Source organism: Setaria viridis, chromosome 4 (genome assembly GCF_005286985.2).
Source record: "Setaria viridis chromosome 4, Setaria_viridis_v4.0, whole genome shotgun sequence".
NCBI lineage: Eukaryota > Viridiplantae > Streptophyta > Magnoliopsida > Poales > Poaceae > Setaria > Setaria viridis.
Window position 1 is genome coordinate 28080175 of NC_048266.2, and position 21599 is coordinate 28101773.

The window sequence follows — 21599 nt, forward strand, 5'->3', positions numbered from 1 at the left end:
GAAAATGTAAAAGGTAAAAATTAAATTCTTGAGCTGATCGGTGGTAAAGACTTTCGAACTCATGGGTAGACGTTCTTGGAATAAACACCATAATAAATAGATATTCAATGTAATCATGCGGTGTAAATAAATAAAACACTAATGGCATGTGCAATCGGCTATATGATCCGACAGGCTAAGATAAAGCATTGTAACACAACAGCCATAAAAAGGAGCCCTTGTCAACCATGCGCGCATCAAATAAACTAACAGATCTAGTCAATGTCTTGATAAGTGTAATTGAACTTAGACAAGGTAACACGAATGAGAGGGCATTGACATCAATATATTAATCTAAAAGATTAGAACATAGCAAACAAGGACATCTTGCCCACCACTTACAAGCTAATTAAGCTAATAAAATCTAATCAATATCATGACCGTGTAATTGAACTTAGACAAGGTAACACGATGAGAGGGTATTAACTTCGGTCCATTAACTTAACGAAACAAGCTTGCAGCAGCAAGACATTGTGTGCGCCCCTATCGGTTCAATGACGTCATCATGATTCAGTGAGATGCGAATAAAACCCGACCGAAGCATTGGCTCTCAACAGTAGCGTGCTGACATCAGGGGCCTGATGGTTAGCAATATGAGGGGTAGGGATCAAGATCTATCGGACCTAGCATATATAAAGCGATAAAAGCATGTAAGATCTATCGGCCGATACGATCTGATAATTGTGAATGTTTAAATAAGGTAATGGAGCCCATGAAGACAACCTAACCAGATCTAAATTGTTCGATAACTGTGAGCACTTGATAGAACTAAGAGATCGATACGATGCAACTTAATAAAACCAAACAACTCGATAACTATAAGCAACGTCAAAAATAAGAAGAATATTGGACAAAGCTTAGAAAGTTCTACTTGCAATCTAAGATAACTCGATAACTAGCTACACAACTGAACATTAGAATATAAGACTTAACTTAGAGACCATAATGACTGGGTGACGGTACTTACAAGCTCGCCTGAGATCAAAGTCGATGTAGCCGTACGCGCAGGAAGGAACTTGTCGAAACTACTCTACTCCTACTCCTAGGGTTTTGGCGGCGTGGCGCTGAAAGGTTGTATTGATTGATTGATGATTATTTTTTACAAGGCTCATGACCTTAAATTTATACCCTTGAGTAAGCTAAAATCCTAGTCGATTACGACAGAAACTATTACAGCTATTTTTAAAAATTACTAAAGATAAATCTCCACGCTTTCCCTTACTTGGTGGAGTCGATTTCGCCTCGGACAGGGTCCACCTGGTCTTCTATCAGCTTCTGGAACTCTGGTCGACTGCGGTTAGTCCTGGTCAACGCGGCTTCATCAGCGGTCCTTTTCTCTCTCCTTCATCGGCTGTCAGAACCTTATCCACAGCGGTTGATTCTGGTCAAAAACTGGTGTCAACACCCTTCTCTCCTTTTCCATCTTCACAAATTTTGTACACATAGTCTACCTTTTAAGTTGGTTATTCCTCTCAGCTTTGGGATTAACGGCTTTGTAACTCACCAGCATTAGTTGCGAGCCTTGTAATTTAATTGATTGAAATTACAATTGATTGAATTGAATCTAAATGGGCCTAACCTAATTAAATCGAACATGTGAACCGCTAGAACCCACTTGCCAATATTTATACCTGGCTTTTTTCACATGGATTGTGACAATAACTTTATAAGATTTAGTTTTGAGAAAAATGACTTGCTCCTTTTCTAAAAAGAAATACATTTCTAGCTTTATCCTAACTCAAGCCATCTTAAGTTAATCAAATTTATATGAAAAAGTAACAATATTTACAATACCGAATATGTATGGTTAGATTAATCATGAAATATATTTTCGTAGTGCAATAATAAATGTTAATACTTTTTTTTAGAAACGCCATCAAACTTGAAACAGCTTGACTTAAAACAAAACAAAACTAAAAATGCACTTATTTCCGGAGTAAGTATAGTTTCTGGATTCAGCTCGATATAGACATAAAGAATATGGAACACATATATATATCTATTTTGGACTAACCATTTTAGAGATGTATTTAGGCCTGGCACATCTTACTTTTGTACAACTCCTCTGTGTAAAGATGTGTTACATACTATAAGAACTCAAAATTGTACCACCTTTCCTTCCACCTATGCTGCTGAGCTGCTATCAAAGTTAAGAAATAAGTTATGCACAAACTACAAAAGAATCAATGGAACACATGATCCCAGGTCGACGCCGCAAACTGGGGGCATCGTCAGAAGTCGACGCTGCCGTCGCCGGCGGCCCTGCACATGCACCCTGGCGTCCTCGGCTGCCGGTACACGCTCCGGCCCCTCGGCCGCGGGCTCACCCGCTTGTACTCCTCCACCATCTGCCTCACCCTCCTCCGGAACCCGCCCCACGCGATGCTCCCTTCCTCCGACAGCACCTGCGCGTAGCGCTTTCGGTTCGGGTGCAGCGTCGGCGCGCGGCCCCTCCCGTGGTAGATCCGGAACCCGGACACCAGCGACGATAGCTGGCTGCCGGAGTCCGTCACCGCGAACACGTCCGCCGAGGCGCACGCGATGAAGTCCAGCGCCGCTAGCTGCGATGAGAGAAGACAATGGCAGGTTAACTTTTCGATCCGACGGGACCGGATCACACGAACAGCTCTATTGTTGCAGTTCAAATCAAGAAGTGATGCTGGTTGCGACAGAATTATTTAATCTGTGTTCTTTACCCGTGAAGAGAAATTCTTGAACGGAGCGAGCTCGTCGGCGGTGAGGATGTCCTCCTTGGTGACAAGATTCGGGTACAGCCGCGTCAGGGGCCGCAGCCGTGGTGCGCCGCCGTATATCTGCGACCCGGCGACGTAGATGAACGTGCGGCCATCGTAGCCGAGAGCGGAGAGGATGAGGCCCGATTCCTCCGGCGTCAGCGGGCACCTCCCCAGGCTGCGCTGCTCCTCCGGCGAAACCGTGCTGCACCACACAACGACGATGAAAGTGTCAGAGGAGACAACTCAGCAGGAAACTAACAAACGCTCAGGGGAAGAGGCAGCAATGGCGTGTAACGTACGCGTTCCGAAGGCGCATGGCGAGCGTCGGGAAGTGGGTCTCCCTGTACGCCTGGAGCTCCCTCCTCTCCTCCTCCCCGCCGCCGAACTCGCATAGGGAGTAGGCCACCATGTCCTCCTCGAACCTCATGTGCAGGGCGAGGTACCTGCTCGGCCCGCCGGCGGCGTGGTCCTCGGCGAAGGCCGCCGGGTCGAGCTCGACCATATTGTTCCCGAACAGCTGCTTGTCCATCTCGGTCTGCATCGCGCTCACCTTGCGCAGCCGCTGGACCAGCAGGGAGCCTGCTTGCTGGAGCTCGGGGACGAACTTGAGAGCGTGGAAGTTGCATCTGCACCTCAGCCTCTGCAGGAAAAGAAGTTTGACTCGTGATGAGGAAACAGAGCATGGAGTTGTTCTCATGTTCATGTGAAATAAAGAAAGCCAAATTGTTACCTGAAGATGGACGGGTACTGAGTCGAAGCCCAGACGGTTTCCGAATCCGAGGAAATGAACGACGCCATTTTGCTGGAGAATTGGAAGCACAGATCTGACGAATTCAGATGGTTCAGCCTCTTTCGAGATGTCCATGTCAGTGACCTGAGACGAGGGCAGGAGGGAAATCTGAGCAAAGTGTGTTGAGAAATAAGGGTATGAAGTTTCAGGACACGGCTGAGAGTTCCCAACCTGGCTGCCGATTGCTTCGAGATCTAGTGACTGAAGGTGTGGTGGTAATTCTTTCACAATGTGCACATCATTCTTCATGTAGTTCACGAAGTAGTCTTCCTGATAGATGTCACCGAACTGACTGGTTGAAAGAGAATCATTTAAGAATTATTAGAAGAAAAATTGATACAACGCGGGTACAACAAGAAGAAACAAAAAGGTTCAGTGCATTCAGTACCTTGTGTCCTTCCACACACTGCTGTACAGGAATCGGGGGAGGACTAGTGTAGCATTGAGCAGAGCAGCAACGACAACAGCATTGCATACCTGCAAGATGAAGACTAATTTAGCTACTGAATTTCAAGACGCGGCATTCAGGTTGCGAGCATTTCAGCACTAAATCCTTACAGCGACACGCTGTTGGTTGAGACCACCATTCGCGCTGATCAGTATGAAACCGTTGTTGATCTCGTCAGGCTCTGCTTGACCCAATTCTAGTGTCAGAACTGAAGACATGGAGTTCTTGCAATGTGAACATTATGAAATCAGGATGATTCACCACAATGATTTAATATTCAGGTAGCAAAATAAGGAAGCTAATATGTCTGATCTTGCTGACTACTAGGAATTTAAGTTACATCATACATTCATCACTGTAAATGGGGATTAAAGGCCACCTGGATTACATGTATAGTGTTTATGTATAGTATAACTAATTATGTTGTTTGATCCTCGCAAAAAACAATCATGCTGTTCGAACAAAGTACTATTACCTTCATCAGCCAAACTGTGCTTAGCAGCACAGGGCGTCCATTTCCGTGCTTGTTTGTAGGGCTCTTCCCATTGCGCGAAATCCTCTGATTCAGAGCCATTCTGCACTGGCGGGAAGGGAAACTTGCAACATGAATAAAAGGTAAAGATGCACTGTTATTTAAAAAAAAGTGCTTGAGCTGCAGAAAGTGGTTTGTGTGGTCATCACACCTTGGTGACAGCTGAAGTTGCCATCTGCAGGAGTCTTCCATGCATTATCTGGTCTGGTTTCTCCCTCCTTACAATGTTCTGCTTGAGCTCCTTCATTACCAAAGCCAATTCGTCATTGTCAATCAGAGTGACCTCACAGCAAAATGTCATAGCTAGGAATGGTAAGAAGTAGCAAGAATAATCAGGCACTCAAGAGCAGAGGACTTGGTTGGTACGCTCGTCGTGAAATTGAAGAATAGAATCAGACGAGAAAGAAGGAAAGGTGCAGCTGCGGCGCAAAGCAGGAACAGACGTGACGCGGAACCACCTCGATGAGATGATGCGTAGCATGGCCGCACAAAATCCAATCAATCTGCAACACCAAACGAGGAACGCACCTGGAGACCCCTGAAGTTCCTGGAGATGGCGGCGTTCCTGAACTGCACCTGGTGCAGCGCGGACATGGCGAGCGACGCGGCGAGCAGGACGCAGCCCATGACCCCGACGACGGCCGCGAACACCCTGAGGTGCCACGACGTGACGCCGCCGCCCCTCCCGCCGTGCTGCTTCCCCTGCTGCTGCCGCGCCGTGCAGCGAAGCCTCCCGATGTTGGTGGCGCCGACCCGGATCCCCACCTCCCCGCCCCGGCCTCCCTGCACCGCCAACGCCGCCGCCGCCGACGACGACGAAGAAGAAGAAGAAGAAGCGCCCTCCATTTCCGCCGCGCGCGCTCGGTAGTCGATCAAGGCAGCATGACACCACCGCAGGCGCCGTCTCCAACCAAGCCGCACGGAAGAACACGCTGGCTGGCTTGGCGTCGAGGGAACGAGGCCTCAACTCACCCAGCACGGCAACCACCCATTTGATTTGGGACGCGGTGGTAGCAGCACCTGGCTGTTGAACGATTCCCTTCTCCTCCTCGTCCCTCCCGTCGTCCTTGACCAGTTGATGGGCAACGTGGCCGCCGGGCGGCGTGCGTGGGAGCTTCGGCTTGGATTATAGAGGTGCGGGCAGCTGGTCAAACGAGGCGGAGCGCGACGATCTGCAGGCCTGTGGCAGCAGCAGCAGCTTCCATCCCGTGGCGTCTGCGTCTCGATCGGTGTAACCACCGTGGCGCCCGCGGGCGGTGGCGGCTTCGGCGCGATAAAGAAAACCGGAAATGGGGCTCGCGTCCCAGTCTGGAGGACTAGAAAAAGCGTGGGGATCAGGAGCAGGTGTGGGAGAGAGATCACCTAACGTGAGAAGGACTCGCCCTGCCACCGCGCGCCGGGGATCGATCACACGAGTTGTGTTGTGTGTGCCGGATCATTCGTTGCTTGTCAGGTAGTCGCCGCTGAGTTGGATTGCGTTTGCTGGAAGCGATGAGAGGCAGGTGTCGTGCGGTGGCAGGGAGGGATGGTTCCGTTTCGGTTGGGGGTTTTCTTGATCGAGTGATTGATTGATTGGGGATGGCAAAGCGGCAAACCGGTTGGTTGGATGAGGTGGGTAGGGTTGCCGGCCGGCAGGGCAGTTGGTGGCAGACGCCACACGGGCTGGCTGTACAACCTGGGCTTTCCTGTGGAGGCAGTGCATGTACTGCAAGTTTTTTTTTCCAAGGGATGGTTGGGTGGGGACGTGAACCATGACCGAAACGCCACCCCTGCAGGAGGCGACTAGATCCCCCGCAGTGGCTGCCGCCCTCACCCATCCGGCATCGGATCTGGAGGCGTCCGAGGAGGAACTACAAGCTCACCGTCCACCCATCGTCAGTAGCGCAGGGATGGATGAGATCGAGGCAGCCCAAGGTCCGATCCAAGTCGCAACACCCAATGGCAGAGATGACACAGCGGAGCTACTGTCACCGGCGAGACAGTCAACGCGCCCGAGAAGGATCTACAAGACCACCATCCTCCCATCGACAGCGGCGCAGGGACGAAGGAGATCGAGGCAGCCCAAGGTCCGGTCCAAGTCTCAACTCCCAAGGGCAGAGAAGATATGGTGGAGCAATCGTCACCGGCGAGACAGCCAAGCGTCAATGCTCTCCACCCTTAGGAATAGCAAGCCAGGCTAGAGGTAAACATCATACTCCCGGATTTTGCCCATGAGATCCACATTCATGGCGGATTCAATACACCACCCGGAAGCACAAGGCTTGAGGAAGCTCAGGATCCTCTGCTCCTCGACCTCATTCAAAGTCTCAACCACCCAGAGATCCCCTCAGATCTGCAAGCGGCCTCACTGCAAGATGACAAGGTGAAGGAGAGAGAGAGGAGGAGATACACCGGTGCAAAGAAGGGGAAATCCATTGCCTCAGCAACTCCGCAAGGACAGGAGTCACCTCTATTCAAGGCAGAGAGGGGAGCAGCTCAGCACCAGCCCGGCGGATTCAGCATGGTGAATGCTCTACGGCTAAGAAAGTGGGAAGCTTTCAATCCCCATCTTTTTCAGCAGATTTCGGCCCAAGGAGTGGGGGACAACAGATGCATTGTTAGGATTCCTCCATGGATCCCCTCTCTGAAGCTCACCAGAACAATTCATTGCGGTCAGACCTCACTGATGAGCATGGTTATTAGATAGTCAGGCCAGCTTACTGGTGGCGCCGAACAGCTAATTCTCCAACCAAGGCAGTACATTTCTAACAACCAGAGCAGGGAGAGGAGCAGAGGAGGAAGAGATACTTGGCACATGTCAGAGGCAAATGTCTTAACTACTTCTCCACCGAACACGGGGTTGCAGAGTGCAGATACACAACTAAATGCTGGCGTTGCCTTCAGTTGGGGCACAAAGCTCAATCATGTCCTTCCTGGAGAAGCCAATTTAAGAGACACTCCCTTGAGCAGAGACAACATCACCCCACAGCGACTCCCACTCCAGCTTCCCCTACCAGAAGAGCCCTTCCCTCTACTGTTGGTTCAGCCGTCTGCATGGCCAGCCAGTCCTTCCTCCAGGCGGCGAAGGGAGAGGAGGTGGCCATGGCGACGTACCTAGGGGATCCTCGTGCATGCCCTGAGTTGGCGTGCTGCGCCATCTCGGTGACTGGGCTGATCAAGCGCAAGCGTGAGTCCCTGATCGGCAAGACGGTGGTGTGCTGGCTCACCAGCAACAGCCATGACACCGGACCCCATCATGTCATCGACGCCCTCAACGAGTAGCTGCACATCTCCCACCACGAGGTGAAGGTCATCAAGCACTTCCCCGAGCAGTACCTCATCCTCTTCTCCGACAGTCGGTCCTCCACCGCGGCATCCGAAGTAGGGGCCGGGTGTTCAACTTCGAGCCCTGGACGGAGCAATGCAGTGCCGTGGAGACCATGCTGGAGTACCGGGTCAGACTGCGTATTGAGGGTGTACTCGTGCACGCTTGGTCAGAGGAGGTGGCGGTGAAGGTCATCGGGCAGTACTGCCCCATCCACTACATCGAGGGACACTCGCATCGCTGGGATCGCATCAGAACCTATGACCTATGGGTGTTGTCATCCAACCCAAGTAAGATCCACAAGAAGATGCTGCTAACCATTACAGATCCTGACAGGGAGCTATCAACCAGTGAGCCGCACCATGAGCCACCACAGGTCCTGAAGGGTGCATTCAACTACAAGCTTCACCTTCACCTGGACGTGGTGGAGGACCTCTCCTTCCTCCAGGGCAGGGATGGAGGGGATTAGCCACCTAACAGGAAGCCATGCCGAGAGTTCCTGTGGAACTACGATGCGCCAGACTCGCTGGGCGAGAGGTGTGGCAGGCAACACCACGACGACCATGCCAACAGAGAGTACTGCCCTCGTCATGACTGAGACGACTACGACGACAATTCGACCGCGGCACACGGTGCCACCGTAGCAACTCCACATGGGGAAGGGTGACAAGATGACGTGAAGCAATGGAGGACTACTACAGCTCCACTCGCTACTGGAGCAACAACTAGGGCTATCGTAGTAGGGCCCTTCACTAGGGTGCTAAGGGAGAGGAGGGCGATTGGCAGGCAAAGTCGAGCAAGAAGGCCATCTAGAGGAGGAAGAGCAGCAAGAGGGTGACCTTTGCTAACCCACTCGTGCAAATCTTGGGTGAGTCGGTGGCTGACCCAATGTCTTTTGTTCTTTGTTCCTTGTGATGCTGGAAGATTGGTCGGCTGGTTTGATCCTATGACAGAGGAATAGTTCATCACTCACTCTCTTGTAGGCCACTCAACCAAGGAGAGCCGCATCCTAGGGATGCTGGAGTTGGCTACTGCTTAGACCCCGGTGGTCCCCGTGAGGTCTAGGGAGTGTGGAGTTGCAGCACACTGAGGAAGAAATGACGGCAGTCAAGGTGACTAGCAGCACCCTTCCCAGCAACATGAACAAGCAGGTTGGTTAGGCCTACGCTCATGCTACTATTACTTCTGCAATTTTGATTGGGGACTTGAATCAGTGCATTGTGTCATCACCTAAAATTATTAGAAGCCCACAACCACCAGACACCATTCTGTTAGAGTCACACTCTAATTTTTATCCTGCACATTCACATGAGCAATCTGAAAATGGTGCTGATAAGATTATTGTCCCCACAAATCCGATTAATGAAGAAAGAGCACCCTGCACCAACACACCACCTGAGGATATTCAGATTACTTCAACACCTCCCTCCCTGCAGCTAGAGCAGCAAAACCTAAGTAGCACAGTAGAGTTCCCACCACAAGCCCCTGATCTCAAGAGTGAGCAAACACCTGCACAACTGATCAAGGTACTAGAACCTAGAATTTCACAACCCAATGATCCAGCGATAAATGAAACAAACAACAACATAGATGACATGGCGCTTTTTCTTGATTTCATCTCCTGTAAGCCATCTGCACCCCTGCTGCACACCCCGCCAAGAGCAAACCCCCCTGAACCTCAAGATGCACCTACTGAGCCTGCCACAAGCCAAAGAAAAAGCACACATTTGGCAGCTAAAGCAAAGCTCAATACAAGGAAAGATAGTATCCAACTAGCATAGAAAGTCTTGATCAATAAATTAGGAGAGTTGTCACCTAGGGGAACTATAACTGACAAATCTAACCTTGATGTTAACCATTTTACGCAGCACATAAACAAGCCTATCAACAACATCAAGATGGAAAGCAATAAGAACACTGGTGGAGCAAGGAAACCAGCCCAAGAACAAGAACAAGAAGAAAAGCAAGATTGCTCCAGTCCCTGATGGTGAAGCAGCGGCGCTGGAGGCCTAACCGAGCAGCCTGTCATAGTTTCCCTAATCTTAGTGGCAATTTGTGTTAGTTATGTTAAGACTGAGACTGCAGAACTAGTATTTGAATTTGGCTTGGGCTGTAACTCTATTTGGGTCGGCAATTAGGCCCTGCGGCTTCAACGGTGCCTGTGAGAACCGACATTCACGAAGCTCGCCAAACCACCTCCTGTCGATGCTAGATCCAATAGGCTTTGTATTTGGCCCTCACGCCAAGCCATTTGGCCTAGTCTATGACAGACTACTACTAAATAAAGTTGTGTTCCTTTCAATCAATGTCCCAAAAAAACTGTAATGTGCTTTGTTGGAATGTGCGTGGGCTCAATACGGCAGCCAGGAAAAGCGTTCGCAATATAGTCCAATCATCAGGGGCAACAATCGTCTGCTTACAAGAAACAAAGAAAGCCCACTGGAATGCACAGTTGGTGGTTGAAACCCTAGGACCAAAATTTGCAAAGAATTTTGTGGCTCTTCTGACGGCCGGCACTAGGGGCGGCATTCTCATAGCGGCACTGGAAAATCACTTCAACCTACAAAACAGCACCACTACCGAACATACGATCTCTACAACTATCATCATGAAGGCAAACAACCAACCATGGACACTTACAGGCATCTATGGACCCCAAAGAGATCAAGAGAAACTAATTTTCATCAACGAGCTAAAGAACCTTAAAAGTCAAATGCTTGTGGCTAGTATTAGGAGACTTCAACCTCATCTATAAGGCCGAAGATAAAAACAATAATAGATTGAACAGGCAACTAATGGACCTCTTCAGACAAGCATTAGATGACACCCAACTCATGGAGATTGGTCTACGAGTGTGAAAATTTACTTGGAGCAATGAACAAGACACCCCCACATTCACTAGAATTGACTATTTTTTTGGCTCACCAAAGTGGCACCTCCTCTTTCCAAACTCGGATTTACAAGCACTACCCACCATGGGCTCTGATCATTGCCCTCTTTTCTTAACCGGAGACGTAGGGTTTTCATTTCGAATCATATTGGACCACCATGCCTGTCTTTAACGAGGTCATCCAGGAGGTGTGGAATCAACCGGTGAATACTCAAGACGCTATTCTCCGCATGCACATCAAGCTCATCCGGACAGCAAAAGCTCTCAAACTTTGGAAAAGACAAAACCTAGGCAACATCATGTTAAGACTGGCCATTGCAAAGGAAGTGTTGCTCCTCTTGGAGGTGGCTCAGGAACAGCGAACGCTCACCCTGGAGGAGCTAGAATTCAGAAGATATCTTAAAGCGAAATTAGTTGGGCTTGCAACAATTCAGAGGACACGTGCCAGACAGCATTTGAGACTTACATGGATTAGGAAAGGAGACACAAACTACATATACCATCACTCACCACCCGTACTGGAATCACCACAAATCATCAACAGAAAGAGGAAGCAATATATGAACACTTCGTACAGCTATTGGGCCAAACACAGGAGCGATCACTTAGCCTAAACCAGACAAACCTGGGCTACCAACCACAGGATTTAAGTGACCTAGAAGAACCATTTGAGGAGGAGGAAATCAAAAGAATCATCATGCAACTTCCTGCCAAGAAATCCCCAGGACCCAATGGATTTATAGGACTATTTTTTAAAAAATGTTGGACGGTGGTGGGCAAAGATCTCATTGACGCATTACAGTCCTTCCATTCACTCAAGACCAGATGCCTGGAGCTCATCAACGAAGCCAATATTATTTTGCTACCCAAAAAGGAAGGTGCCACAGTCGTATTGGATTTCCGAACAATTAGTCTAATCAACAGCCTCGCCAAGATAATCACAAAAATACTAGCAAACAGGTTGGTGCCAAGATTAAACACCCTCATTTCCAGTTGCCAAAACGCTTTCATAAAAAATGATGCATCCACGATAACTTCGTCTATGTTCAGAGTGTTATCAAAGCCCTACACATGGCAAAACGACAAGCCTTCTTCATCAAACTGGACATTTCCAAGGCTTTTGACTCTCTTAGTTGGGTTTTCTTATTAGAGACAATGACAGCGCTAGGCTTTGGACAAAGATGGCGAGACTAGATTTCAACCCGATTAGCTACCTCATCATCTAGGGTTCACCTCAATGGGATTCCGGGGAGAAAATTCAAACATGCACGGGTCTTCGACAGGGGGACCTGCTATCACCGATGTTGTTCATTCTTGCTATCGACCCCCTACACAAAATGATAGAATTAGCAGCCAACCATAATGTCATAAAACCAATCCTACCAAGGGCAGCCAAAATGCGATGCTCACTTTGCACAGACGATGCAACACTTTTTACCAATCCGGATCGAATTGAGCTCCAACACATCAACCAACTATTGCAAGTTTTCGATAACTATTCTGGCCAGAAAATCAACATGACCAAAACTGAGATATTCCCCATCAGATGTGATGCTGAGACTATAACAGATGCACTTCTGGGCTTCGCCGGCACTATCTGCTCCTTCCCAGGCAAGTATCTAGGCCTCCCTCTCCATTGGTGCAAGCTTAGAAGAGTTGAGGTCCAACCCCTTATTGACAAGATAGGCGGAAGGCTGCCAGGTTGGAAGGGGAAAATGATGTCATTGGCAGGAAGAGAGACACTAGTCAAGAGCGTCCTCACATCACAACCCATCTACCACTTGACAGTTTTTCCTGCACAGAAATGGCTCATCAAACAAAATAACCGTTTGAGACGCAGTTTCTTCTAGGAAGGAGAAGATCCAGAAAAAGTGAACGTGGTCACTGTTTAGTTAATTGGTCGATGGCGTGTACGCCTAAGGAGCTGGGCGGTTTAGGAATCCTGGACATTGAGTGCATGGCTAGAGCTCTTCGATTAAGATGGTGCTAGTTCCAATGGAAACATGATACTAGACCATGGGCTGGACTAGATATCCCGTGTGATAAGAGTGACAAAGACCTTTTCCATGCTTCCACAGTGGTGATGTGGGTAAAGGGAATAAAGAAACTTTCTGGTTCTCTTCCTGGTTGAATGGCAACGCCCCTAGAAACATGGCCCCAAATTTATTTCCAAAATCTAGGAGAAAAAATTTCACAGTTCAGAGACCCCTATTAGATAATTATTGGATTGACCAAGTATGTCCCTTGGAATCAGGTGAACAAATCAGAGAATATGCCGAACTCTGGGAATCGATCCACTTGCTCCAGCGCAACCCAAACTAGGATGACGAAATTCTATGGCGATGGGCACCCGATGGCAATTATTCCACAAGAAGTGCATATCACATACAATTCCAAGGTCATACAAAAAAGCTCAATATCAATCCAGTTTGGAAAGCAAAGGTCGAGCCCAAATGTAGAAGCTTCACATGGATCCTCCTTCATCGTAAGATCCTAACAGTGGACAACCTGAAAAAGTGTGGATGGTCACATGACCCCGTCTGTAAATTATGTAACCCGGAGCCAGAAACACTCACGCATTTATGTAAAGACTGTACATTTGCTAGGGCAGTGTAGGAGCGCCTGACAAGTTGGGAGGGGTTGCATGGAGTACCTTCCACCCAATCGACTCGGTCCATTCATCGATGGTGGCGAAAATATCGAGCGATCCTTGCTAAGGAAAACAGAGCGTATTTTGATGGGCTTTTTTATCTCCTTTTGGTGGAATTTGCGGAAGGAGTGGAATAGATGAACTTTCAACCAAGAATACAAGATGGCTGAACAAGTTGCATTCCTAATCAAAAAAGTTGTTAATCAATTTCAGCAGGCAACATAAGTTATGAGAAGTCCGGATTCGTCAGCGATCTAAGTTGTTCTTAGGGTGCCTCTGGCACCACCAGTTGTAATAGTTGTTTCTTCTTTTTCTTTCTTGTTGTTGCTTGTATATATTTTTTCCGTCTCTTTTCTTCTAATAAAAAATCAGCTTTTGCCATCCATTAAATAAAGGTTGGGTGGTTACTTTAGTCGGGTGCTACCCAGTACTTCCGGTTGATGGGCGCACAGTGTGGCCAGTCATTGTTATAGTCGTCCAACTTTTTGTTCTACTCCTCACAGTTCTGGGGGGCAAGTTCCAAATCTACGCAACAAATTCCCCTGAAAGTTCACCAGAGATTCATTTTTCTGTTCTAACTAACACCACTCCGGTCATCGTCTGTGATCCAACGCCCCATGGCCATATCCGCGTCGTTTCTTGTGTTCCACACTACTAGACCCATAACTATATGTTCTCCTAGTGCACGTGTGTGATATAAGCTTTTTTTGCGGCCCTGTTCTTCTCCTCTACTAGAAGTTCTAAGTTCTAACAAACATCAACAGCTCATAAAATGATGGGCGATGAGCTTGCTTTGAACCTAAAAAAAGTCGTCCTCGTCACGAACGTGGTTCGTGGCCCGTGGCCGTGCGGGCACAAAAAGGTCTCGCGGCACGATGATAAGAGGCGCGGCAGCGACTCGCGAACAAACCGCATCCAGGAAATCGCAACTCTGCAGCTGGAGCAAGCTGCTGCTGGTTTGACAGCTTCACCTGCATAAAATGGCCAACGCCGGCAAAGCTCTCCTGGTGGGCCTGTACTTCGATCCCTCCTCAACTAAGCTTCGGCCCAATAAGCTCCGGATCCAACCCAGTCTTCTTCGGGCTGCCGGCTGCCGCACCAACAAGGCAACAACATTGGCCTACCGTGCAACCTCGATTTTTCAATACATATTTTTTTTATTTTGTGCATTGCAGAAATAATTTTTTTTATGGAACATTGCAGAAATAATTGCCCAGACAAAAAAAATTATGTAAATTCTAAAGGGAGATGTCTCGATTTAATCCTAAATTGAGAGCCCTTAATTTGGAAAAACGAGGTACAACAGAAGATGAAGGAAGCCAGAAAAGGGGGAAAAAGAAAAGTAACAAATCCAAAAAAATAACAAATATGCAATTCAACTCTGACGACCACCTCTACAAGCACTTCGGTGACCTATTCTTCTCCAACGAGCACCTCATCTCTTGTGAGCTCCCGATCGAGTTAGGGTTCGGGGTTAGGGTTGAGGGTTTCGGGTTGGGGAGGGGATTGGTGGCTGCTGGACCTAGAGGGATGGCCGGGGGCGGACCAGCAGTGATGGTGGTCTATGGGCGGGCGGTGGCAGTGGCACCGCCTACCATGGTGGTGGAGGTCGGTTGGGCCAGGTCGACGGTAGGGGCGTAGTGGTTAGCGGTGGCGGTGGCTTGTGGACGGCGGTTCCTATTGAGCCGCCACCGCCGGAGCCGGGAGGGTCAGATGGGGAGGTGGGGGAGCTTGGGTGAACATGGAATCTATGGGAGGGAGGGGGCGGTCCTTGCCGGCATTGGAGGCGACGGCGAGGCGGAAGCTGGTGGAGGGGTGGGGGCGGATTCCTCGTGGAGGGCATTTGAGTGGTGGATGGAGGAAGGTGACATGTTGTTTTTCTTTTTTTCGTGGGGCAGTGAGTGGATAAGATGAAACTGTGACAGGTGGGCCGTGAGGTCTCTTGATGAGAGCTATCGGGAGAGTGCTCTTCCAGTAGTTGCCTCCAAAAAAGAATCCTCCCCTACGACAACACATCTTTAAAAGATTATTACTTTTCACAAAACTCATACGGAGAAACAATTTGTATGAAAAATGTAGAGTTTGATTAAATCTACACACAACGTTTTAGTTGAAGCTGTCTTAGTGCTAAAATAGTACCGATTATCTCAGTATTAAGAAGGCTTTCAAACAAAACTGTCAAGAACTGCAAAGTTATAGACCTCATCGAGATCTACAGTGACCATATAATTTTATCTTCATATACAAAGTCATATGAAATGCACTCACTAGCACAACATACCATCAAAAAATCATAAATTTTTCATATGACATCGTATAGAGATAACATTCATATAAAAATTGTATAGCTCAATAATATCTACTACTTTGTAGTTTATAATGTTTTCAGCTAAAGTCATGTTGATGCTGAAATAATCAATATTTCAGTTCGATTATTTCAGTGTCATGATAGCTTCAAACAAAAATGTTGCAACCTACAAATTTGTATATCTCATCGAGCTCTACATTTTCAAAAATATTTTCTCCGTCCGTTTTCACATGAAAAGGTGGCGCACAAAAAAGACATACCGTGCTCGCTATCACCAATGAGGTCCAAGTCTGTTGACTCTGGCCAACTCAAGGCAGATCTGGATGCTCTTGAAAAAAGTAAGTCAAGAAACCTGAGAAAATTGACTTTCTTGTTTCGAATTTTTTTATTTTATGCAGGAACTTTTTTCCGCAAAAAAGAAATTGCGCTGCATGGACGATGTTTTGGGCGATTTGTTTTATTTTCACGCAGTGCAGGGTGATTTTTTGAGCCGATGTGGTACACGTCGGCGCAAAAGGGCCCGAGGAGAAGAGCAGCGGGTAAGCAAATGGGCCAAACTACCAAAACTGAGGAGGATCCAGCCCACCTGCCCACCTGAAGAACCCCGGAAATCATATACGTCTTCGGGGTGCTTGATACAATGTGCTAAACTTTAACAGTGTTACATCGGATGTTCGGATGCTAATTAGAAGAACTAAACATGAGCTAATTATAAAATTAATTGCAGAACCATATGCTAATTCGCGAAACGAATCTATTAAGTCTAATTAATCCATCATTATCAAATTATTACTGTAGCACCACATTATCAAATCATGAACTAAGCTTAATAGATTCGTCTCACGAATTACACTCCATATATACAATTAGTTTTATAATTAGTCTATATTTAATACTTCTAATTAGCATCAAACATCGATATGAGGGGCGTTAAATTAAAACCCTAAAGCCTATCTTAAGGGCCTGTTTGGCAACCATGTGTTAAAGTTTAACACCTGTCACATCGGATGTTTGGATGCTAATTAGGAGTATTAAACATAGGCTAATTACAAAACTAATTGCACAGATGGAGTGTAATTCACGAGACGAATCTATTAAACCTAATTAGTCCATGATTTGACAATGTGGTGCTACAGTAACCAATTGCTAATGATGGATTAATTAGGCTTAATAGATTCGTCTCGCGAATTAGCACAGGGTTCTGCAATTAGTTTTATAATTAGCTCATGTTTAGTTCTCCTAATTAGCATCCGAACATCCGATGTGACACTGTTAAAGTTTAACATCTCGTATCCAAACACCCCCTAAACATCTTCTTCGTGCCGTACTGTCTAACCCGTAGGATTGGTTTGTTTTTTCCTCCACCACAGACACGAGACAGCCCATGTCCCATGCGCACCATGGTACCAGGGAGGAAAGGACTGACCCTTTCATGGAGGACGGACACGTGTTGCTTTCCTGCTCAATGGTTACAAGATGCTTTTGGTTTTCAAACTTCAAATTCATTTTTCTCCTAAACCGTGGACCTTTTTTTGAATTCATTTAAACCATAGTGTTGCTAAGAATTAATCGAACATAATGAGATCCAACATGAATATGTTTTGCTAATTTTTAAAATTCAACATTTTTGATGAACTTTTCCAACATTTTAAGTATGTAAAGAAATGTTGAATCTAGTATTTAAAATGTTGACTATATATTATATCATAAAATTCTATTTTAATATTTTATATACTAGTTCAACATTTTTAATATAATATTTCAACATTTTAATAAACTATTGCAACATTTTCTAAAAGATGTTTATTCATTTTATCAAAATGTTGAACAAGTTCAGCATTTTTAATATGCACTTTCAACTTTTTTAACACACTATTCCAATATTTTTTAAAAAATATTGAATTGGTTTTATCAAAATGTTGAACTAGTTCAACATCTTTAATATGTTATTCCAACATTTTTAACAACTACTATACCAATATTTAAAAAAAATGTTGAACTAGTTCAACATTTTTAATATGCTATTCCAACATTTTTAAAAAAATTTGAACTCATTTTATCAAAATATTGTGCTAGTTTTTTGAATGTTGAATCAATTCACACAAACGATTGAATTTAATATTAAGAGAATTACTGTAGAAAGGAATATGAAATAGAAAAAGTAAAGGAACGCGCATCTTCATTGATATTGGCCGACAATGGATACAAATAGAGTCTGCGTGCATGCGCCAGGCCCTTCCTACCTTGCTGCGAATATTTTTATTTTTAACCTATTTTTAAATAAAAGTTTAAAAATAACATCGCCGGAAGATTATTTGCGCCAGGTGACCCTTTTGCCCGCGCCCGATCACCTGACGCGGCAGGAAGCCTCTGCCGCGCTACATGCACTGGTGCGGCGAATCTCTGCCACGCTAGCGTGGCGCGGCGGCGGGCTAGGTAGGCGCTGACGTGGGCAGGCACTTGTCGCACCAGGCGGCCGCCAGCCCGCCTAGCTGTACAGGCACCTGTGTGAGGCTTGCAGACGTACTGCGAGGGATTTAAATGTTGGAGGGTGCACCTATATGCTGTAGATCTGGATTTGGGAGAGAATGCCCATGGGTCGACCTTGCCGTCTTCACGTCGATGTAAGTCACAACGGCGACTTCCCTTTTCCGCTTTGCAGTTCTCAAAACTTCTATACCATGCTAACAATTGGATTTACTTGAAATTTCAGCAATGGCATCGAAATGATGCTCATCCCACATTCTATCATGTGTGGAAGCATGTGCAGCCCGTTCGTGGCAATCCGGATAGGCGCTACAGGGCCTACACAAATGAGTTGGACGTTGTCACGCAGCACCAGGTAATTTGGTCACCACAGTTTTTTAAGCTCTATTCCATATAATGACCTATGAAATAACTATTGTGTACCAATTTTTGAAGATTGAATGGAAACCGTACAACCATCAGCAGCTGAGCCAGATCGTAGTTTCACTAATGTGCTACAGAGACAGAGAGTTGTGGAGGTGCACGACTCCAATGATCTTGTACTATGTAATAGAGTTCCACATGCCGCATAGGGTGATGCGGCAGTTTGGGAGGATGCAACCGTGCTCTCCTTTGGAATTATCGACTTTACAGCAACTACACAGGTATGCATGAATCATTACCCACTTTGCTTCTTCGATACACATATGTAACATGTTATACTAATAACTTGACTAATTTGTGATGCAGGATCGACTGCAGGAAGAGGTACAAGGAGAATGATGGGAGGTTGAAGCATGCTCAGTACCTCATCCAGTGGGAGAATAGGCAAAGATGCGATCCTGAAGGTGGACCATACTGGTGAGCAAGACCAAACAATGAGTACATACGATGGTACTATGCTTCCACGAGAACTAAAGTGAAGCCATCTTGAAGTAATGTACCTCTTGAGGATGCACCGTCCAACTCGTCCGATGATATAGCTGACGTGTACGACACGGTGACACGCTATGGGACACAGCCTGAGCGTGCACCTTTCCATGACTACATGGTAAGATTTCAGTTTGTCCAAATCCATTCCGAAGGAATGTAATCACAGTATCGTAACATTGATAAATCATGGGATCAAAACTATGCGTACAGGGACAACAGCTTGCAAGGCTTGCAAACGAGGCGAGCGTGGTCATGGAGCGCGCAGTCGGATCCGATGATGGTGTGTTTCGTCAGTTCGCAGAGGTACAAGCACAACCTAGTTTGCACTGATGCCCGTACTACCTTCGTAACCCTCTCAATATCATAATGGTGAATGTATGCTACTTACATGTTGCAGAGGGTTCGGAAAAGCTGCAGGCGAATGGCCATGAGGATGAACTGCATGTCGGCCACAGATGTGCACCACGGGCAATGGCCAGGGCACTTCTTCAGGATCACGACAGACTCCATTGGCGACTCCCCCAAGGACTGCATCACCATCCACTACTGCAGGTCCTAGCAGGAGGTCACGAGGCAAGGCACTCGCGTCCCCTCAGGCAAGCGAGGACTCTGAAGGTAACCAATCCGAGAATGACGACCCTACATATGGTGAGGAACTAGAGATGTCCAGCATGTTCGATGCTCCACCTGTGACTTAGACGCAGGGAGAGTCCAACTAGGTACATTCACCAGTTTCCCCAAATTCTTTTTTGGATTGTTAAGTTCAATTCCCAAAGTGTCATACACCTTCATGCTTTCTGCTCAATTTTTTTGTAGGAACCTACACCTCGTACCCGGATGCCCCGCCGGCGTCGTTCCCAAGACCACACCGACGTTGGCAGTGCCAATGTGCTGCCCACGCATCCAAGGAGGGAGCGTCGCCCAAGAGATCCTTTTAGCCCTTCGGTTCAGCGGCGGCCACGACAATGAAATTTACATGTCTTAAGTGTGTTGCACTAGGTGTACAATACTGCAGGACTATGTTGCAATTCGTGCTATCTGTGTGTACAAGACTGTTGAAACTGTCACGTGTGTAAAAGACTAAGCTGGATTTTAGTTTCATTTCTGTCTGTATAATGGTTTATGTTTGCTTGGTGACATACTTGTGCTTCGTGGTTTTTTTCGTAAACATATTCCTCATTTAAAACTCAATATATCACTAAATATTGGTACTGGTCGGCTCACGCAACCTAGGGGAGAGAGGGAATAATTTGATGAAGAAAACAATTACATCATCTACATCCGTGTCAGGAAAAACACAACAAAAAGTTTATTTTAGTTTCATCAGCCAAAGAAGAATTCTTGCATTAGTATCGGCAATTTCCCCTACTTTCCTTCACATTTTCTCAAGTGGTCATATTAGAGACAAAATCTTTAAAAATTGCATTTTTAGTTAGGAGCTTATATGGATTTTATTCTTCTTCTTTGGATCCAAAATACAAACACCTTATGGCACAAGCTGATGACCGTCATGCACCTCCTGTGTTCGCGTTCCCCACCCCCTGTGTCCGCGTTCCCTACGGCACGCAGGGCCCTGCCGCGCCAGCCGGAGTGGCGCGGCGGCCCCCTCCCCCTAGAACCCTATTGAAAGTGGATTGCACTTGGTGCAGCAGCTCACTCCTGCCACGCCAACCGGCGTGGCACGGCAGCCCTCCTCCATCCGTCAAAAACCTACTGAAAGTTGTATGCACTTGGCACGGCAGCTAACCCCTACCACGCCAGCCGGCCTGGCGCGACAGTCCTCCTCCATCCGTCGAAAACCTACTTTAAGTTGTATGCAGTTGGCGCGGCAGCATAGCCCTGTCACGCCACCCTGTCTGGCGCGGCAGCTGGTAGGCTGTTAGGCAAAGGGTTTATAGGAGAGTTTATAGGAGACTAACCTAAGAGTGAATACCTCCTCACAAGCTATTAGTTATAGGCAGAGGGTATATAGGAGACTAACCTAAGAGTAAACACCTCCTCACAAGCTGTTAGGCAAAGGGTTTATAGGAGACGTTAGTGAACAAAGAAATACCTCACTTCAATTTACACAAATCAGTTGCTTATGTCTCAATTATAAATTTTTAAAGTTGGTTGTTGATTAAGGAAGAAAATAAGGACTGCCTTGTGGTATGGAACGAAATAGCCCTTGTAATAGTATATGCAAGTAACATACTATCAAAATGCAAACATTGATCGCGACCACACACGCACACTCAATGAAAATAACATATTACATGTTTTGTCAACAAATAATCATAATTCTCACAATAAACGTAGTTCTCTCACAAATGAACATAGTTTTCATAAAAAATCGTAGTTCTCACATCGAACATAGTTGTCTCACAATAAACATAGTTATCTCATAAATAAACATAGGTTTGACAACTAAAGAGAAACATGATCCAACTCAATCAACATGTTCATCTAGTCGGAGTCACCTTCACATAGTAACTCATCATCATCATCATCCCCCGCAATAACAA

At 46.6% G+C, this 21599-nt stretch overlaps 1 protein-coding gene across 7 annotated transcripts; it reads right to left on the bottom strand.

The window, feature by feature from the left end:
- Nucleotides 1–2005: 2005 nt before the first annotated feature.
- Nucleotides 2006–5529, bottom strand: LOC117851237 (O-fucosyltransferase 8). Of its 7 annotated transcripts, none has more exons than XM_034733020.2 (10): nucleotides 5073–5529; nucleotides 4696–4785; nucleotides 4488–4587; nucleotides 4123–4193; nucleotides 3953–4041; nucleotides 3736–3856; nucleotides 3505–3648; nucleotides 3074–3414; nucleotides 2736–2976; nucleotides 2006–2600 (listed from the first exon to the last, which is right to left on the bottom strand). In XM_034733020.2, exons 1-10 carry the CDS (start codon nucleotides 5388–5390, stop codon nucleotides 2271–2273), a joined length of 1845 nt encoding a protein of 614 aa, XP_034588911.1. In that variant the 5' UTR covers nucleotides 5391–5529; the 3' UTR covers nucleotides 2006–2270. The 7 variants fall into 7 exon arrangements, with proteins under 7 accessions (XP_034588911.1, XP_034588909.1, XP_034588907.1 ...); XM_034733018.2 differs by having other exon boundaries at nucleotides 4123–4220; XM_034733016.2 differs by having other exon boundaries at nucleotides 4123–4236; nucleotides 4488–4592.
- Nucleotides 5530–21599: the final 16070 nt, after the last annotated feature.